The sequence below is a fragment of the Gopherus evgoodei genome, chromosome 3 (assembly GCF_007399415.2).
Source record: "Gopherus evgoodei ecotype Sinaloan lineage chromosome 3, rGopEvg1_v1.p, whole genome shotgun sequence".
Classification (NCBI taxonomy): Eukaryota; Metazoa; Chordata; order Testudines; family Testudinidae; genus Gopherus; species Gopherus evgoodei.
Genome location: NC_044324.1, coordinates 52009299 through 52031279, shown reverse-complemented (window position 1 = coordinate 52031279; position 21981 = coordinate 52009299). Strand labels below are relative to the sequence as shown.

At 42.3% G+C, this 21981-nt stretch overlaps 1 protein-coding gene across 2 annotated transcripts in view; it reads left to right on the top strand.

Annotated features, from left to right (window-relative positions):
* CSMD1 (CUB and Sushi multiple domains 1) overlaps nt 1–21981 on the top strand; it is a 2060432-nt gene that overhangs the window by 1204561 nt on the left and 833890 nt on the right. For both annotated transcript variants that reach the window (XM_030555566.1, XM_030555565.1), the window contains exon 6: nt 19675–19787. In XM_030555566.1, the coding sequence (XP_030411426.1) occupies nt 19675–19787 (113 nt within the window). The remainder of the gene's footprint in view (nt 1–19674; nt 19788–21981) is intronic.

Sequence of the window (21981 nt, the reverse complement as noted above, 5' to 3'; positions counted from 1 at the left end):
TAAAGCCAGGAAAGTCTTTTGCCCCTACTACTTCCCTCGGAAGGCTGTTCCAGAACTTCACTCCCCTAATGGTTAGAAACCTTCGTCTAATTTCAAGTCTAAACTTCCTAATATCCAGTTTATACCCATTCGTCCTCGTGCCTACATTAGTACTAAACTTAAATAATTCCTCTCCCTCCCTAATGTTAACCTCCCTGATATATTTATATAGAGCAAGCATATCCCCCCGCAGCCTTCTTTTGGCCAGGCTAAACAAGCCAAGCTCTTTGAGTCTCCTTTCATAAGGCAGTTTTTCCATTCCTCGGATCATCCTTGTAGCCCGTCTCTGAACCTGTTCCAGTTTGAATTCATCCTTCTTGAACATGGGACACCAGAACTGCACACAGTATTCCAGATGGGGTCTCACCAACGCCTTATATAACGGTACTAACACCTCCTTATCCTTGCAGGAAATACCCCGCCTGATGCATCCCAAAATCGCATTTGCTTTTTTAACAGCCGTATCACATTGGTGACTCATAGTCATCCTGCTATCAACCAGTACCCCAAGGTCCTTCTCCTCCTCCGTCGCTTCCAACTGATGCACCCCCAACGTATATCCAAAATTCTTATTATTAATTCCTAAATGCATGACCTTGCACTTTTCACTATTGTATTTCATCCTATTTCTATTACTCCAGTTTACAAGGTGGTTCAGATCTTCCTGAATAGTATCCCTGTCCTTCTCCGTGTTAGCAATACCCCCCAGCTTTGTGTCATCCGCAAACTTTATTAGCACATTCCCGCTCTTTGTGCCAAGGTCAGTAATAAAAAGGTTAAATAAGATCGGTCCCAAAACGGATCCTTGAGGGACTCCACTAGTGACCTCCTTCCAGCCTATTGCCTTCTGTTCCAAATGGGAGGGTTTATAAACCCTTCCCCTTTAATAGGGGGCTCCAGAGAGGAAATCTCCCACCTTAAGATTAGAGTAGGATGAGGTTTGGGGGGTTTACTGTGGTCATTGTGATAGCTGCCTTTTTGGACTCAAATTAACTTTCCCAGGCAGAGTTTGGGTTTGTTACAGTTGTCTCAACAGCCCAGGGACCCGTTGGTAGGTTAGGTTGTAACATTAATTTTGTTGAACCTTGGCAGGTGCCCAGTGCAGATACTCATCACCGGGGGGGGTATGTCCAGTTCCCTGATAAATTGGAATTGGAACAGACTGGGAGAAGGCATCTCCTAAAGAAGGTGGAGAATAGGGTTAGGGTTCCTAATTTCTGGTACAACAAGGAAACTACCCTCTTTAGATTAGCTTCCATAACTGTTATATAAGGAGAGGGTGGTGGTTCCCAGCAATGTTAGTCGGCAATCCTTTACCAGGTGGAATGGATTATAATAGGAAGTATGACCTGCACTGGGTGAGTTGTTGCTGGATAATTCACAGTAGGTGACAGCAAGTGGTTTTCCACAGGGCAGATTGTGAGACAAGGTTGTACTTTGTCTCCAAGCCTCTTTAATATGTGCACAGAGTTTGTTAAGAGACAAGGCTTGGAAGATTTGACCAAGTGGAAGGAGCTAAGATTTCAATTGGTGGACACTTCTTAACCTACCTCAGATATTCCAATGGCATGACACGCTTGGCTATAGCCACTGGTGCAATACAACAAATGTTGGAGCCTGTAAAAACAATTAGTGAGTAATATGGACTATTCCTGAACGCAACAAAAAAGAAAATACATGTATGTTGACACAACTAAGAAAAACAGGATGCAAACATCATGATTAACAGACTAGCTGTAGAGAGAATAGATGAAATTAATTATCTTGGATCACATATATCCAACCAAGGTGGCTATTCCAAAGAAACTAGAAAAAAGCTAAGAATGGTTTGCTCAGCTATGGCCTTGCTAAAGAAAATGTGGAGGGGAAAAAGCATAGCATCTAGAAATGTAAAAAGAGGGAACTGGTGAAAACCCTATTTTTTTCCATAGCAGTTTATGCATGTGAATTGTGAGAAGTTAATGCTGCTGACAAGAAGAAAATTGAAGCTATTGGAATGTGATGCTGGTGAAGATTCTTGCATAAGTCCTGGATAGTTAAAAAAAAAAAAAAAAAAAAAAAAAAGATGAAAGCCTGTGTTAAAAATTGCAAGCTGCCAGGCCTTGGTGATCTACATAGTGAGTGGAGCAGGACCTTGTCTGGCAGTTGCCATGGCAGTTGGGAGTAGTGTAAATCCAGTAGTCAGATACCATGCTGAGGATGAAGCCAGAATTAGTCAAAGGTTGGAATCGGAGTCAGGATAGGGAACATGACAGAGAGCCATAGACTGGATCAGAGAGGGCAGAATGAAAGGCTGGAACAAGGGCTAGAGGCAGGAGCAGGGAAGGGACAGGTGTGGTACATGTTGAACAACCTCTTCACTGTTGCTCTTCATGGCTTCAGTAGCAGGCTGCAGGTTCTCCTGCCCAATCAGGAAGCAGGACCATTTGCAGAAGGCTCGTTGGGCACAGCTGAGCTGTGGGACCTAGATCTGCTCCTGATGGAAATATTATTGGAGAGAAGCCAACCCTGAGCAGAAATCAGCAGACACAAATGTATGTACTTTGGTCACATTAAGCACAGAAGTGGAAATAATCTGAAGAAAGTTATTATAGAAGGAATGGTGGAGAGTCATAGTTGAAGATGACCAGTGAGGAGTTGGATGGATGGTGTGCCTCAGATCAGTGAAGATCAGCTGCTGAGTGCTCAAAGTTAATGATGGTTTGTGAAGGCTCCTGAAAATTCTGCTGTGATGTCACCGATACTCAGACATGAATAAATGTTTTGGTTTTTTAATTAGGTTAAAATTGTGGCCTAGTTAAACCATGATCCTGGTGTCTTGTCTTGTCTTCCTGCAGTGTCTGGGACAAAAGCATCAGTGTCTGGGCACAGTCCATATGGCTCCTGACCGCAAGAACATTTATTGTGCCTGGAACCTGAGGTGCAAAAAGAGTCTTTGTGTATTCTTTTTCTCCCTTTTTTTCCTCTTACAATATTTAAGTTTATACAAAAATAATAGATTTATTAAATGAATCAATTTTATGTAAATGAATCAAAATGTTATTTATGTAGGAACAAATCAGCCTTTGGCAGGACACTACTGAGAGTATCAATTCAGGACAAATTGCTTAGAACAGGACAGTCACAGCCCAAGGCTGGGGTTCCTTCATTATTAAGGCACACCAAACTAGCCAAACCGAAAAGACTTTGGTTTTACCCCACTGGCTAACCAGAAGTCATACAAGCAATTCCCTCAGACGCTCCAGTTTCCCAGTATCACCACCAGCAGCCACTCCTTATGGGAATGAATGGTTATGAAAACCAATACCCCAGTAAAAGAAAAAAGGTTCTCCCGAACCCAAGGGACCCAGCCCAAGATCCAGGTCAATATACAAGTCAGATCTTACCCACAAATCACACTGTTGCCAATGCTTTAGAATCCAAAGTCTAAAGGTTTATTGTTTGTTAATAAAAAGAAAGAAATATAGATGAGAGTTAAAATTGATCAAAGTAATCAATTACATACAGCAATAGCAAAGTCCTTGGTTCAGGTTTGTAGCAATGATGGAATAAACTTCAGGCCCAAAGTAGATCTCTGAAGTACATCCACAGCTTGGATGGGACATTCAGTCCTATGTTTCAGAGCTTCAGTGTAGCAAAGTTCCTCCAGAGGAAGAAGTAGGTGTGACAGTGTACCCCATAAGGCTTTATGGGGTGGGGGTGCTCATAAATGTATGTATAACTATGTCATAAACAGATAGCTAAGGGTTAATGTCTCTTTCACCTGAAAAAAAAAGTAACCTGAAGCACCTGACCGGAGGACCAATCAGAAAACGGGATTTTTTCAGCTCTGGGTGGAGGGTTTTTTGTGGGTGAGTCCTTTGTTCTTGGTTCTTCTGTCTGCCTGAATCTCTCTCAGCTATGAGGAGAATTTTTCTATGTCCTGCTTTCTAATCTTATGTTTCCAAGTTGTGAGTACAAAGTTGAGTTTTAGTTTTGTATTTACATGTCTATAGTTGCTGGAGTGCTTTAAATTGTATTCTTTTTAAATAAGGCTGTTTATTCATATTTCTGTTAAGCAATTGACCCTGTATTTGTCACCTTAATACAGAGAGACCATTTGTATGTATTTTTCTTTCTCTTTATATAAAGCTTTCTTTTAAGACCTGTTGGAGTTTTTCTTTACTGGGGAACTCCAGGGAATTGGGTCTGCAGCTCACCAGGGAATTGGTGGGAGGAAGAAGTCAGGGGAAAACCTGTGTGTGTTAAATGTACTAGCCTGACTTTGCATTCCCTCTGGGTGAGGGGGGAAGAGAGATTGACTCTCGGTAATTCTGTTCTCCAGGCTGGGAACGGGGAGGGTGGACTCCCTCTGCTTAGATTCACGGAGGTTGCTTCTGTGTATCTCTCCAGGAGCACCTGGAGGGGGGGAAGGGAAAAGATTTATTTCCCTTTGTTGTGAGACTCAAGGGTTTGGGTCTCGGGGTCCCCAGGGAAGGTTTTCGGGGGGACCAGAGTGCCCCAAAACACTCTAATTTTTTGGGTGGTGGCAGCAGTGCCAGGTCCAAGCTGGTAATTAAGCTTGGAGGTTTTCATGCTAACCCCCATATTTTGGACGCTAAGGTCCAAATCTGGGACTAGGTTTTGACAAACTAGAATAGGGTTTTGCTACATGTAAAGGTTATGATCTACTGGTTACGTTCATCCTAGCTGTATGCAGGCACCATTTGTGTGTTCAAAGTTATGAACATTGGCTCTATAATTGCTTGATTTCTAAGTAGCCTTAGTTAAAACATTTGGTCACTTCTTGGGAAAGGAATGTGCAAATTAAGTGCTCAGTCCAGAAGCACTTAACAGACAAAAGAGCTTGGAAGGCTCCAATCCACATAAGAAGTCTTCCTGGAGACATACAAGATACAAGATAAATTGGCTTCTGCCTGTAAAACTAGGCGACCACGTGACCAGCCTGCGGCGTGTGGGGGCGCCCGAGGCAGGACTGGGTGAGTATCTCTTCGACCGCCTCACCCTGGGCGACAGCAGCTGAGCCCCAAGCTGCTCGTGGGGCTGGCCCCTTAAATCCTGCTGCCCAGCTGGGCCGGAGACCCCCCGCCTGCCGATCACTGGGTGACCTGCTCCCTCCAACATCTGTAACTGGCATTGAATAAAGGCTTGGCATTGGCAAAAAAAAAAAAAAGACTGAGTCATGCATGGACATGTGACTTGCCCAGGTGACTCCAGAACTCTATCTTGGAGCTGGACTTTGCATAAGAGTGTGGAAGGGGGTCTCCACCCACAAGAGGGAGTCTATTTAAACCCATAAGAGACCTCTCCATTTTGTCTTCAGCTGGCTAAAGAAGGAGCCTCTCCACCACCTCAGGATACTTAAAAGGAAACTGGAAAAAAGGACAGTAACTACAGGGGGTGTGAGTGATTCCTGGACCCAGGCTAAAAGGAGATTAGCCTGTAAAAGGGAGTATTCTGGAAATGATGAGGATCTTATCTGTATTTAGTTTGATTAGACATAGATTTGCGCATTTTATTTTATTTTGCTTGGTGACTTACTTTGTTCTGCCTGTTACTGCTTGGAACCACTTAAATCCTACTTTCTGTATTTAATAAAATCACTTTTTACTTATTAATTAACTCAGAGAATGTATTAATACCTGGGGGGGAGCAAACAACTGTGCATATCTCTCTATCAGTGTTATAGAGGGTGAACAATTTATGAGTTTACCCGGCATAAGCTTTATGCAGGGTAAAATGGATTTATTTGGGTTTAGACCCCATTGGGAGTTGGGCATCTGGGTGCTAAAGACAAGCACACTTCTATGAGCTGTTTTCAGGTAAACCTGCAGCTTTTGGGCAGGTAATTCAGACTCTGGGTCTTTGTTGAAGTAGACAAGAGTGTCTGGCTCAGCAAAACAGGATGCTGAAGTCCTGAGCTGGCAGGGAAAACAGGGATAGAAGTAGTCTTGGCACATTGGTTGGCAGCTCCCAGGGGGATTTCTGTGATCCAACCTGTCACAGCAGGATTGAAGACAAGATGGAGGGGTTTCCAGGGCCATTTATATTCTCTGCCATGTGGCCTGGGCTTCTTTTGTTCTTACTGTGGAAAATCAAGATGAAGTTTGGAGTCACATGAGCAAGTCACATGTCTATGTGTGACTCAGTTCTTTACAGGCAGAGCAGCCATTGCTGGCATGCTAACTTGAACGTTTCCAGGAAGGCATCTCATATGTCGATTGGTGTCTTCCAAGGTCCATTGTCAGTTAAGTGTTTCTTGATTGGGCACTTAATCTGAAGAGTTCCTTCTCCATAAGATGGCCAGATGCTTCTCTGGTGCTACTTGGAATCAAACCCATTGAAATACAAGAACATGGCCAATATTCAATATTCATAACTTCAAATACAAAAATGATACACACATGCAGACAGCACAATCATAACCAGCAAATTACCACCCTTTCATCAACACCTTACTTGACCTTCTTTGTACAAGATTTGGTACAACCATAGGACCTTGGTTGCAACAATGATCTGTATGGTCACAGTTCATCTCAGTAACATCACAGTAGTTAATGAAGCAAGCTCTGAAATAGTTGGAAAAGGAATTGATCTGGAAACTAATGCACTCAGATGAACAGAATCCCACTGTACTCATCTGGGCTAAATTGTGTGATGTTTACACATGTTGAAGAGTATTTACTTATGCAAACAGTCTAATTCACACACCAAAGGGTGTGAGGATTCCCCAATTTAGCCCTGTGTTTGTAAAATTCTTTCTATTGAATGGGAATATTGCATGTGCATGTTTGGGTCCTATTAGAACAAGATCCACATATTGCCCATCTAGCCCGATTCTAGTCTTCCAACTATTTTTTTGTACAGAAGAGAAGACATTAGACAGAAGAGAATATGAATCAGGTATCAATGGCTCGCTACATCTTTAATTCAAATAAAATCAGTGAGTGACTGTCAGACATGGAAAATTAACAGATTCCTCTCTGGTTTGAAATATCACAGAAGAAATATAGGTAAATTAGAATAGAGATCAAACAGGGGGATTATGCCACTACGTCAATATCATAATATTATCACTATCATTTCTTAGAGTAATGGAAACTACTGAGGCAATTTTAGCCAAAACATATGGAGTTTATAGATATGCATTGTAGTTTGACAGATAATTTTGTGTAGGTATTTGGGGAACAACTGTAAAAAATACAGCCAATAATAGACATACTTTGAATTTGCTTTTGTGCATCTGTGTGCGTTTATTCCTTGGCTTATGTACCATTTAATTCAAGTAACAGTTTAATTCAAAATACTCTGGCATTGGTCTCTCTCAGACTTCTAATCCCACAACTCTGGAAAAACCAGATAAAGTCATGCATCTGAAGAAGTGGATATTCACCCACAAAAGCTCATGCTCCAAAACGTCTGTTAGTCTATAAGGTGCCACAGGATTCTTTGCTGCTTTTACAGATCCAGACTAACACGGCTACCCCTCTGATACTTGACACCAGATAAAGTGTTACTGCAAATATATTTTGTACAAAAATGAATCTTTCCAGCAATTAACTTTTAATGTTTGGGGGAAAGCGGGTGTCACTGTAAGTAAAATAAGCAGCTCTAAAGAGATAGGGCAGCTTTTTTTACCCAGAACATACCATTTCCTAGCAAGGTGTTAGCACAAAGTACCATATTAAATCCTTTTACTATTGCATATATTTTTATTTTTCTTAATTGCATTACAGTACTACCTTGAATCCCCAATCAAGTTCAGCAAATTATTGTGGAAGATAGTGCCAACACATAGTAAGAGTTAATCTCTATTCTGAACCATTCATAATTTAAATAGACAAGACAAAGATTAGATGGATAAACAGAGTCACAGAGGGATCTTGACTTGTTCTAGGTCAACACAGAAGATCAGAGATCACTCCCAATCTAATATTTTATCCATGGGACCATACTATCTAAAGTGAGCAAAATTATGTTGTTTACAACCCAGTTACTTTTCATCTGACAATCTTGTAACAAAAGAGCTTTTAACAGGCTACTCCTTTTCAGTTCATTGGGAACAGGAATAGTCCCAGTCTTCTTTAAAATTTGTAACACATCCTTACAGAAAAACTCCATGCTAAGAAAAAATTGGAGCCGTTACATAAGTTTAAGAGTCAGCGGTGCATAATTGTCACGAATCAGTAGGTACCTGTATCCTAGAGAATAAAGTTGATTTGTTATGAACACTTCAGCAGCAGATTAGAGGAAAAATTTTCTTCTAGGCAAGGTTTGTTTTTTTATCATTGAACGGGTACACGAATTTTGATATTGAAATGTTATACTCTCTGTTGAAGGTGAAAACCTTGATTTCAGTAAAGTTTGACTAAAGATTTTGTTTGCTGCCGTATAAGTTTAGGTTGGAATATAAAGATGTAAATTAAAATATCACGTTAATTTCCACCATGAAACATTGTAGTCTAAATCTTGCAAGCTGCAAAGACAGTTTTGGTTATTTTTTTTTACTTTAAATATTTTCAAAAATTCTGTGTCCTCCCACCTACCATAATACATTACATGAAGAAAAACATTAACATATGTGGTGGAGTGAAGGCATTATTGATATTTGTTTTAAATAACTACCTCTTGGAATGATACAGCCACCCTCCAAAGATCCTTCAATACTTCTTTCCCTCACCTCTACTGGATTTTGGGGTAGAGTACTCGCACCAAAAGCTGATAGTAACAGTAAGAGTGAAGTGCAATTATGTGGTACTGCACCTTTTAAGGGACCCCCCACACACACACATTGTAAGACCTTCATTAACATGGGTTAGATGTGATTGGTTTTTTGTGTGTGTATGCTCTCTCACATCAGCCTTCATCTGATGAAGGTGGGCAGAATAGAAGAAGGGCACATTTATCATAGGACATTCAGTACACTGGGGCTCTGAGACAGTTAAAAAGCTTAATTAATAGTCTTGCTCTCCTCCTTGTTCCCAGTTCAGTGAAACAATCATTAAGAGGGGGAAATGGAAAGAAGAGCTTTAGCACAGAGTGCAATTAACATTTTTTTTCAAAATGCACAAAACATCATTAAGACATTTTTTCATATGAAAATGTAAATGTGCTTTCCTAATTTTCCCATATAACCAACTGTAGTAGTTTCCACAGGGAAATGTGTTCATGAATGATAGGGGAGGTCGGCATGATCATGACTATGAGATGGTCCATGAGCCACTGTTTCCAATAAGATCTGGTCCACACTAAGAATAGGACAAGTAAAATAACATGATGCTATCCACATATTCCTTACAGTCTAGATGAACCACAAATGAATGCAGGAAAGTAGTAAGAAGCTGTTTGAAAGAATGGTGAAGTTGTAATAGTCACACTCTAAAGGAAAAAAACCCTGTTGTAATAATAATAATAATAATAATAATAATAATAAAAAATCTTTGACAATTTGTTTTTAGACAATCAGCAAAACAACCTCAATGTTTGCACTATTCCCTAAGTATTCCTGCAACCTGACTTAGATGCACAATGAAATTAGTAAATTGTTAAGGATACCACTCTATAGTCTTGCAGTTTCCCAATTTGATATGGGAATCAATTAATAAAAAATTAAAAGATAAGGATAAAATTAAAGCCAGTCAACATAGTTTATGGAAAACAGAACTTGTCAAACAAATCTGATTTCATTTCTTGATGAGATTACAAGTTTGATTGATAAAAGTAACTGAATAGATATAATACATAAAAATGTTTAAAGTTGTTTGATTTAGCTCATATGGCATTCTGATTAAAAAGTTAAAATTATACAATGTCAGTTGAGCAGATGATAACTGAGTTAAGACTTGGCAAATTTACAGATCTCAAAAAGACGGGGAATTATCATTGAATGGGAGTATTTCTAATGGGGTTCAACAGGGATCAGTACTGGAGTTGCCAACTTTCTAATTGCACAAAACCAAATGTCCTTGCCCTGCCTCATCCCTTCTCTGAGGCCCCGCCCCCACTTATTTTATCCCACCTCCCTTTGTCGCTGTATCGCCCCCACCCTCACTCGGTTTCACTGGGCAGAAGCAGGGGGTTGGAAGGAGGAAGGGGATGCAGGCTCTGGGATGGGGCCAGAAATGAGGGGTTCAGGTTGAGGGATGGGCCTATGGGCTGGGGAAGAGGATTAGGGTGAAGACTGGGGCTTAGGGCTAAGGCATGGGTTTGGGGTGAGGGCTCCGGGAGGGACTTTGGGTGTGGGAGGGGATTCTGCCCTGGGGCAGAGGATTGGGGTGCGTCATAAACAGATAGCTAAGGGTTAATGTCTCTTTCACCTGAAACACCTGACCAGAGAACCAATCAGGAAACCGGATTTTTTTCAACTTTGGGTGGAGGGAAGTGTGTCTCTGAGTCTTTTGTCTGCCTGCCTGCCTGCTTCTCTGAGCTTTGGAGAAGTACTTTCTACTTTCTAGTCTTCTGTTTCTAAGAGTAAGGACAAAGAGATCAGATAGTAAGTTATATGGTTTCTTTTCTTTGGTATTTGCATGAATATAAGTGCTGGAATGCTTTGATTTGTATTCTTTTTGAATAAGGCTGTTTATTCAATATTCTTTTAAGCAATTGACCCTGTGTTGTATCATCTTAATACAGAGAGAACATTTGTATTTTTTCTTTCTTTTTTTATATAAAGTTTTCTTTTAAGACCTGTTGGAGTTTTTTTTTTACTTCAGGGAAATTAAGTCTGTACTCACCAGGGAATTGGTGGGAGGAAGAAATCAAGGGGAGAGCTGTGTGTTGGATTGCTAGCCTGATTTGGCATTTCCTCTGGGTGAAGAGGAAAGTGCTTTTGTTCCAGGATTGGGAACGGAGAGGGGGAATCACTCTGCGTAGTTTCACAGAGATGGGGCCGGGTATCTCTCCAGGAGCACCTGGAGGGGGGAAGGGAATCAGGATTATTTCCCTTTGTTGTGAGACTCAAGGGATTTGGGTCTTGGGTCCCCAGGGAAGGTTTTTCAGTGGGACCAGAGTGCCCCAAAACACTCTAATTTTTTGGGTGGTGGCAGCAGTACCAGGTCCAAGCTGGTAACTAAGCTTGGAGGTTTTCATGCTAACCCCCATATTTTGGACGCTAAGGTCCAGAATCTGGGAATAAGGTTATGTCATGGTGGCAGCGGCGGGAGATAGACAGAATCCAGAAGCCAGTAGGAATATTATATTTTTCTTTTCTCTGCTAAGGGCTTTTTAGCAGAGAGAAACAGTTTGGTTTTAAAAGGGAACCAGAGAGAATTTTTTTTTTCTGCTCTCTAGCAGTTTGTGGTTTGCATATTAAGCGAGAAGACTGTTAAGGGTCTTTTGTCATGCAATAGCCCTCCCATTAGGAGGCAAGTACCAGCACTTATATGCATGCAGATAAAGTGGTTTTTCTGGTTTCCCTTAATTGAACATTAGCTAGAGAGAGAAAAGGAAAAAAGTACTGTTGCTAGGCAGACTTCAGGAGGCAACAGAGAGCCTGCAGTTCAGAAGATAAACATCGGAGGGCACCCCAACACAAGAAAACAGGAACCATGACTTCTAAGGCAAGGATTGACGCCGAAGAACAAATCAAAGACGCTGAACACAGGCGACAGATGGAGATGAAAGAAAAGGAAGAAAGCCTCAAACTGGCAGCCTTCCAAAGAGAACAGGCAGCCCAAGAGGCAGCACACAAAAGAAAACTAGAAGAAGAAGAGGTGGCCCACCGCCGAGAAATGGAAAAGCACCAAAAAGAAATGGAAAAGCACCAAAAAGAAATGGAAAAACAACAAAAAGAGAATGAAGAGAAGGAAAAACAGAGAAAACATGAACTGGAGATGGCAAAAGCTGGGCTGCATGTGCCAGCCAACCCTAACAACCCGGCGCCAATTATTGCTCCCCAGCACAGGAAATTTCCCATCTACAAGGCAGGTGATGACACCGAGGCCTTCTTGGAAAATTTTGAAAGAGCCTGTCTTGGGTACAGCATCCCCGAAGACCAGTACATGGTAGAATTAAGGCCATACCTCAGTGGACCTTTAGCAGAGGTGGCAGCTGAAATGCCCAAGCCGCAAATGAATGACTATAAACTTTTTCAAACCAAGGCCAGATACAGGATGGGGATAACCCCAGATCATGCCCGTCGGCGCTTCAGAACCCAAAAATGGAAACCAGAGGTGTCATTTCCCAAACACGCCTACTACATTGCAAAAAACTATGAGGCCTGGTTAACAGGAAACAACATTCAAACCTTGGAAGAAGTGAACCTCCTCATACAAATGGAGCAGTTCTTGGATGGTGTTCCTGAAGACATCACACGGTACATACAAGATAGAAATCCCAAAACTATCGCTGAGGCGGGGGAGATTGGAGCCAAATGGATGGAACTGGCAGAAAGCAAAAAAGCTACTGTCAAGGGGAACGATTACCCCAGGGGGCACACAGACCATAAACCCTACAACCGAGGACAGCCAAAGACCCTCCATACCACCCAAGTAAAGCCACAGATACCCTACTCTTCAACCTCACCAGTCTCCAGTAACTCACCTCGGCCCAGTGACCCATCAGATGGAAGATGCTTTAAGTGTAATGAACCGGGACATATCAAGGCCAACTGTCCCAAGAACACCATGCGAGTGCAATTCATTACACCACCATCACACCAAAGATCCCCAGGCCCGGATGCCTCTCAAATACCCTTGGAGCGAAGGGAAAATTTGAGAGTGGGCGGAAAGAAGGTTACTGCGTGGAGAGACACGGGGGCACAAGTGTCAGCTATCCACCAATCCTTCGTTGACCCCAAATTCATCAACCCAAAGGCCAAAGTTACAATTTACCCCTTCATGTCACAAGCTGTAGACTTGCCTACAGCTGAACTGCCTGTCCAGTACAAAGGCTGGTCAGGAATGTGGACTTTTGCAGTCTATGACAATTATCCTATCCCCATGCTACTGGGGGAAGACTTGGCCAACCAGGTGAGGCGGGCCAAGAGAGTGGGAATGGTTACCCGTAGCCAAACCAGTCAAGCTTCCAGACCCATTCCTGTTCCTGAGCCGTCCACAGAGGCCCCGTCTGTGTTACCAGAGACCCAGACAGAGGTAGTGGACCCGGATTCCATGCATACCACTGAAACAGCCACAGCATCTCCAGTCCCAGGCCCGGAACTGGAACAGCAACCAGCACCAGCAAGTGCAACCACATCTTCACACTCAACGCCAGAGGGCGCCAGCGCGCCAAAACTGGCAGGAGCACACGACAGCCATACCCAAAAGGCTCAGCCAGAGCCTGAAATACCCTCAGGTGCACCAGCGGAGAGCGGTTCACCAGCAACGGAAACAACCCCATCACCTACATCGCTTCCAGAGGGACCAAGCCCAAGTCCACAGTCTGAGGAGGAACTGGTGACCCCAGCCTCAAGGGAACAGTTCCAGGCTGAGCAGGAAGCAGATGACAGCCTTCAGAAAGCGTGGGCGGCGGCACGGAGCACCCCACCGCCTCTCAGCTCTTCTAATCGATCCCGGTTTGTTATAGACCAAGGACTTTTATACAAGGAAATTCTTTCTGGTGGACACCGGGAAGAATGGCAGCCGCAAAAACAGTTGGTGGTTCCAACTAAGTACCGGGAGAAGCTCTTAAGCTTAGCCCATGATCATCCCAGTGGCCATGCTGGGGTGAACAGAACCAAGGACCGGTTGGGGAAGTCCTTCCACTGGGAGGGGATGGGCAAGGATGTTGCCAAGTATGTCCGGTCTTGTGAGGTATGCCAAAGAGTAGGTAAGCCTCAAGACCAGGTCAAGGCCCCTCTCCAGCCACTCCCCATAATTGAGGTCCCATTTCAGCGAGTAGCTGTGGATATTCTGGGCCCTTTCCCAAAAAAGACGCCCAGAGGAAAGCAGTATGTACTGACTTTAGTGGACTTTGCTACCCGATGGCCAGAAGCAGTAGCTCTAGGCAACACCAGGGCTAACACTGTATGCCTGGCCCTAACAGACATCTTTGCCAGGGTAGGTTGGCCCTCCGACATCCTTACAGATTCAGGGTCTAATTTCCTGGCAGGGACCATGGAAAAACTGTGGGAAACTCATGGGGTGAATCACTTGGTTGCCACCCCGTACCACCATCAAACCAATGGCCTGGTGGAAAGGTTCAATGGAACTTTGGGGGCCATGATAAGAAAATTCATCAACGAATTCTCCAATAATTGGGACCTAGTGTTGCAGCAGTTGCTGTTTGCCTACAGGGCTGTACCACATCCCAGTTTAGGGTTTTCACCATTTGAACTTGTGTATGGTCACGAGGTTAAGGGGCCATTACAGTTGGTGAAGCAGCAATGGGAGGGGTTTACGCCTTCTCCAGGAACTAACATTCTGGACTTTGTAAGCAACCTACAAAGCACCCTCCGACACTCTTTAGCCCTTGCTAGAGAGAACCTAAAGGATGCTCAAGAAGAGCAAAAGGCCTGGTATGACAGACATGCCAGAGAACGTTCCTTCAAGGTAGGAGACCAGGTTATGGTCTTGAAGGCGCAACAGGCCCATAAGATGGAAGCATCATGGGAAGGGCCATTCACGGTCCAAGAGCGCCTGGGAGCTGTAAACTACCTCATAGCATTTCCCAATTCCTCACTAAAGCCTAAAGTGTACCATGTTAATTCTCTCAAGCCTTTCTATTCCAGAGACTTACAGGTTTGTCAGTTTACAGTCCAGGGAGATGATGCTGAGTGGCCTGACGGTGTCTACTACGACGGGAAAAAAGACGGTGGCGTGGAAGAGGTGAACCTCTCAACCACCCTGGAACGTCTGCAGCGGCAACAAATCAAGGAGCTGTGCACTAGCTTCGCCCCATTGTTCTCAGCCACCCCAGGACGGACTGAACGGGCATACCACTCCATTGATACAGGTAATGCTCACCCAATCAGAACCCCACCCTACCGGGTGTCTCCTCATGCCCAAGCTGCTATAGAACGGGAGATCCAGAACATGCTACAGATGGGTATAATCCGCCCATCTACCAGTACATGGGCATCTCCAGTGGTTCTGGTACCCAAACCAGATGGGGAAATACGCTTTTGCGTGGACTACCGTAAGCTAAATGTTGTAACTCGTCCGGACAACTATCCGATGCCACGTACTGATGAGCTATTGGAAAAGTTGGGACGTGCCCAGTTCATCTCTACAATAGACTTAACCAAGGGGTACTGGCAAGTACCGCTAGATGAACCGGCCAAGGAGAGGTCAGCATTCGTCACCCATGCGGGGGTGTATGAATTCAATGTCCTTCCTTTCGGCCTTCGAAATGCACCCGCCACCTTCCAGAGGCTGGTAGATGGTCTACTAGCTGGACTGGGAGAATTTGCAGTTGCCTACCTCGATGATGTGGCCATTTTTTCAGACTCCTGGCCCGAACACCTACTCCACCTGGAAAAGGTCTTTGAGCGCATCAGGCAGGCAGGACTAACTGTTAAGGCCAAAAAGTGTCAAATAGGCCAAAACAGAGTAACTTACCTGGGGCACCAGGTGGGTCGAGGAACCATAAACCCCCTACAGGCCAAGGTGGATGCTATCCAAAAGTGGCCTGTCCCAAGGTCAAAGAAACAGGTCCAATCCTTCTTAGGCTTGGCCGGATACTACAGGCGATTTGTACCACACTACAGCCAAATCGCTGCCCCATTGACCGACCTAACCAAAAAGACCCAGCCAAATGCCGTTAAGTGGACTAATGAGTGTCAAAAAGCCTTTACCCAGCTTAAGGCAACGCTCATGTCGGACCCTGTGCTCAGGGCCCCGGACTTTGACAAGCCATTCCTAGTAACCACGGATGCATCTGAGCGTGGTATAGGAGCAGTACTCATGCAGGAAGCAACAGATCACAACTTCCATCCTGTCGTGTTTCTCAGCAAGAAACTGTCTGAGAGGGAAAGTCACTGGTCAGTCAGTGAAAAGGAATGCTATGCCATTGTGTACGCCCTGGAAAAGCTACGCCCATATGTTTGGGGACGGCGGTTCCAACTACAAACTGACCATGCTGCACTAAAGTGGCTTCATACTGCCAAGGGGAACAACAAGAAACTTCTTCGTTGGAGTTTAGCTCTCCAAGATTTTCATTTTGAAATTCAACACATCACAGGAGCTTCTAACAAAGTTGCTGATGCACTCTCCCGTGAGAGTTTCCCAGAATCCAGTAGTTAAAAAGTGTTCTTAAAATGTAAAAGTCTGTTAGTTATATACTTAGTAGTATATGTAAAGGTGCATGTGTTGTATTAATCTGTTTATTTTCAAGTTCTAGAAGGAAATTGCCGCCAGTGAGCTTCCCCACTGTCTGCAATTTGGGGGGGCGTGTCATAAACAGATAGCTAAGGGTTAATGTCTCTTTCACCTGAAACACCTGACCAGAGAACCAATCAGGAAACCGGATTTTTTTCAACTTTGGGTGGAGGGAAGTGTGTCTCTGAGTCTTTTGTCTGCCTGCCTGCCTGCTTCTCTGAGCTTTGGAGAAGTACTTTCTACTTTCTAGTCTTCTGTTTCTAAGAGTAAGGACAAAGAGATCAGATAGTAAGTTATATGGTTTCTTTTCTTTGGTATTTGCATGAATATAAGTGCTGGAATGCTTTGATTTGTATTCTTTTTGAATAAGGCTGTTTATTCAATATTCTTTTAAGCAATTGACCCTGTGTTGTATCATCTTAATACAGAGAGAACATTTGTATTTTTTCTTTCTTTTTTTATATAAAGTTTTCTTTTAAGACCTGTTGGAGTTTTTTTTTTTACTTCAGGGAAATTAAGTCTGTACTCACCAGGGAATTGGTGGGAGGAAGAAATCAAGGGGAGAGCTGTGTGTTGGATTGCTAGCCTGATTTGGCATTTCCTCTGGGTGAAGAGGAAAGTGCTTTTGTTCCAGGATTGGGAACGGAGAGGGGGAATCACTCTGCGTAGTTTCACAGAGATGGGGCCGGGTATCTCTCCAGGAGCACCTGGAGGGGGGAAGGGAATCAGGATTATTTCCCTTTGTTGTGAGACTCAAGGGATTTGGGTCTTGGGTCCCCAGGGAAGGTTTTTCAGTGGGACCAGAGTGCCCCAAAACACTCTAATTTTTTGGGTGGTGGCAGCAGTACCAGGTCCAAGCTGGTAACTAAGCTTGGAGGTTTTCATGCTAACCCCCATATTTTGGACGCTAAGGTCCAGAATCTGGGAATAAGGTTATGTCAATCGCCCCCACCCTCACTCGGTTTCACTGGGCAGAAGCAGGGGGTTGGAAGGAGGAAGGGGATGCAGGCTCTGGGATGGGGCCAGAAATGAGGGGTTCAGGTTGAGGGATGGGCCTATGGGCTGGGGAAGAGGATTAGGGTGAAGACTGGGGCTTAGGGCTAAGGCATGGGTTTGGGGTGAGGGCTCCGGGAGGGACTTTGGGTGTGGGAGGGGATTCTGCCCTGGGGCAGAGGATTGGGGTGCAGCTCCAGCCTGGCAGTGCTTACTTCATGCCACCCTCTCAGCTCTCATTGGCCATGGTTTCTGGCCAATTAGAGCTGCAGAGCCAGAACTCGTGGTGGGGGCAACACACAGAGCTTTCCTGATCACCCCTGTGCCTACGGACATTTCAGCCACTTCCAGGAGCTGCACAGAGCCAGGACAGGCGGGGATTCTGCCTTAACCCTGCTTCACCACTGACTAGATTTTAATGGCCTGGTCAATGGTACTGACTGGAACCACCAGCATCCCTTTTCGACCAGGCGTTCCAGTCGAAAACTGGATGCCTGGCAACCCTAATCAGGGCTGATGCTATTCAACATTTTCTTCAATACTGTACAAGTAAATATAAAATCACTGCTGATAAAATTTGCAGATGTGTTGCCTGTTTGAGTTTAATTTAATAACAATAATAATGTGAGATTTTTAAAATAGGCTTAAATGGAATTATTTAATCAAAGATTATCAAACAAATACAACACTATACATAATACAGAAGGAAAACATATGTTACCACTCTTGTGTACTACGAACAGGTGGCCCATGTTGCCTCCCTCTGTCACTGGTGAGATGCTGGTAGAATACATTCCCCAATCTAACTCCCCAAACCTCTTTCCTGTTATAGGTGTGAGACAAAGGGGAGGGAATATTATTTTCCCAAAATTAATTTCACCGTGTTCTGTTTTCAAATTCTCATGTTACCTAATTACTAATGGAATTTCTTGTATGATATCTTAGGTTACATGATCAATAAGCTAAAGGGATTTCAAACCCAATTGTTAATCAGAGCACCTGTTGCAACAAGCACTCCCTAATGGGTTAAAATCTTCTTTCAATGGGTCATTATTTCATTTATCACAGAAAACATCTGCAATAACAAATACCTCTCATCAATCACAGAACATAACTGGATCATTAGCAGCCCTCTTCAATTACTCAGTTTTGTTTATCCTAAGATACATCTGTCAATATCTTCCATTAGTTTTAAAAGATCTTTTCCCCCAGATATCTAGACTTTCACAGACTTAGAGACACTGAGGATGATTAGGTATAGCCCAATACTTCATTATATACATTTTTTAATACTGGCCACCCTCCAGGTTCAGGTTAAGAACCAACACTCTGAGGCCTTAGAAGTCAGACATGCTTTTTGTAAGTAACTGTAAGGTTTCTGGGAGAACAGTTAGTAAGAAAAGAATTATCAGAATTTAACACACAAAAATCATAAATGGTTAATATTTACTAACTCTAGCACTAGGAGTGCAAAAAGTGGGGACTTGCAAGGATATTTACTAACAGATGACACAACTAACAAAAACTAATTTCCCTTTGCTAAATACTCACACCTTCTTGTCAACTGTTTGAAATGGGCTACCTTGTTTACATTGGCCTCATTAGCACTACAAAAGTGATTTCCACTCCTTCTTGCCTACTGCTGAGAATAGCCCACTTCCAACTTAATTGAATTGGGTCGTTAGCACTGGCCCTCCACTTGCTAAAGTAACTCCCATCTTTTCGTATGCTATGTATTTATACCTGCCTATTGTATGTTCCACTCCCTGAATCTGATGAAGTGGTTTTTAGCCCCCAAAATCTTATGCCCAAATACATTTGTTAGTCTCTAAGGTGCTACAAGGACTCCTCCTTGTTTTTGCTGATACAGACTAACACGGCTACCACCTGAAACCTATAATACAGAGAGTTTTTCTTGCTAGGTTGATGTCCTTGTAAATGAGATATATGAGATGTAACATTCATATTGTTCTTCTAAAATTAATAACATTTCATTTAAGGCAGTGCATCGATTTGCTACCGAATACCATTCTCTGCAACTGTTTACCAACATTTCTGATAAATATGACCTTATGCATTTTGATATTTTGTCATAAGATCACTTGCTAACTTTTCTGCAGAGAAATTAGCAGCTGAAAAAAGAAACTTTAGAAATTTTCTCTCCCACTACATTTTCCATAATAATGAGAGAAGGAGAAACCACTTTGACTATTAAAGAACTATGTGAAAAGGAAAATACAGTAATAGATACTAGTGCATCACAACTATCAGATGCATGATGCACACTGTGATCAGTATATTTAATTTCACATGGTCTTTTTCCTTTAAATCAATCTAAAATACACGTTTTTGCTTCACTGTATCTTAAATACGTTTTTTTTTCCAGGTTGACTGGCATGAACCTGCCTTCTCCTGTTATCAGCAGCAAAAACTGGTTACGACTCCATTTCACATCTGATAGTAACCACCGACGGAAAGGATTTAATGCCCAGTTCCAAGGTAGGAAATACAGAGTGTCATCAAAAATAATGTGAATTGAACTGGTTGTGGTGTACATTTTTCTTTAGAAACTAGAGGTCTGTGTAGTAAAAAGCTAAAGTCTAGATTCTACTGCCCTTAATCTGAGTAGTAGCTACCATTATATTATAAAATAAATACCTTTCAGATATTCATTTAATATTGTTTACACATAAAGTAGCAACATTCCTTGTGAAATATACCTTTAGGGGTATGTTTATTTGGTTTTTTTACATTAGATAAATTGCATGTGTGATGTATTTTTCCATTAATTCAGATCTTTGCTTTAAATCATCAGTAGAATGCAAGTCACAGAAAATCTAGTCTATGCAAAGACAGGCCCTATCTCACTGATGTCTTCCTTCATTACTCATAATCAAGCTCTTGCCCTGAGGGTTACATTTATCACTTGGCGATTTAACCCCTCCCCCAACTCAAGATAAAGCACATTTCAGACTGCTGAATAGATCTGCATATTCATCTTTATTAGAAAGCTAGAATATGTCAATGCTGCTGTCAGTTTTTGTCTATGTCCACCTGGATATTCATCAAAATGCAATTTTTCTGGAATGGAATCTTCATTGATTTTTGCACTTGATAAATCATCACTCAGAATAAATGATTTTGTAATTAAATTAGAAAGAAACAGGGGAATATCCTGTAAGTCACGAATACAGATGATGTAGAAGCTGAGTATACCTTCAACCCTGTACTTACACAAGCTATTTGTTACTATTTTTTCCCGGCATGCAAATAGACCTCTTCATAGCTTAAGTTATCATTCCACAGTAGGATCTATATTCATCTGTTCATGTGTGCTTTTTACTGATGATTATACTATATGAAATATGTAAAAATAAAACATATCAAACATATGTGATACAATATCTATCATCTTTGTACTCCTGTACTTTTAAAATCATTGTGAATAAAGGGTGGATTTTTTTCTTCTTCCCTCAGTTGAAAAATTTAAGTAATAATGTCTGACCACTTTATAGGACAGCATGTGTGATATGTCATTGCAGTTAGAATTTGTTTATACAAAGCTCACTGAGGCTGAGGGCACTGATACTTTTGGCACCTGGTAATTGAAGTCCCACTACATTACATAATATTTGGTCCTGGATCCCATTCACCAATAGTTGTAAGGACACTATGGGTAATCCTGGCAACCCATCAGGAAGTTAAGGATCTATCAAATAGTCATGCTAAGTCTGGGGCAAAGTGATGAGACAACATTCTAAGATTTACAAAAATCTATTTTATGTATGAATGCATGAGATGGAATTGAAGTTTAAAGGAAATACCTAGTGAGACTATAAACTCAAAATGGGTATTTGTTGCACTGTATAATATATCTGACATTTTTTCTCTTGGTGGCAGTGTAAAACTTGGCTTTTAAAGAACAGTATTCAAGTGACAATTTGAGGTAAATTGCAAATTCTTACTGTTATATGAAATCTCCTTTTCTAATTTAACGCATCATTTTAACATGCAAGTTAATGCAATGGCATTTTATAAACTACCAACAAATTGCAATTCAGTGAATCTCAGCAACACGGAGTGTATTAATGTGACAACAGCAAAGTAAATTAAATAAGGAAGTAAGGAAAATTGTCTTTAAATACTAAAATATCGATTATGTAAAATCAGAATATTATTATTCAGTTCATCATACATAGCTGAATATAGTGCTATAGTCTTTCTATTCGGTAGTACACTAATTAACACTTTAAAGGTATTAAATGATAGGCAGAGCTGTCAATGAGTCTAATAGATAAAAATGAAAACAGTTTCCATTATAAGATCCTGTTTTTGGTTGCCTTTAACTGCCAAATTGCAGCAATTCAGGCTGAACTTTTCAATGCTGGGGGTCTGCTTCAGACTGACTTCTTTTGGAATATTTCAGCATTAACAGAGGCAAGGATCCTGTAGGAAAAATAGTATGTGATCATGTTACAGCCCTGGCAGAATCTTCCCTTCTAGTAGACACCAGTCTGCTGTATTGTACCCAGCCTTTGAATTCTGCATGCTTCTAAGCTTACTGTATCTCAGTAGATGCAGATGCTGCCTCTAAATATGGTCTTTTAAACAGACTTTGTGTTTAATATCCTTTTTGGGATGTGGCCCTAGGCCTCAAGACAAATGCTGATCCCCTCCAAGTCTCTCCAGTTAC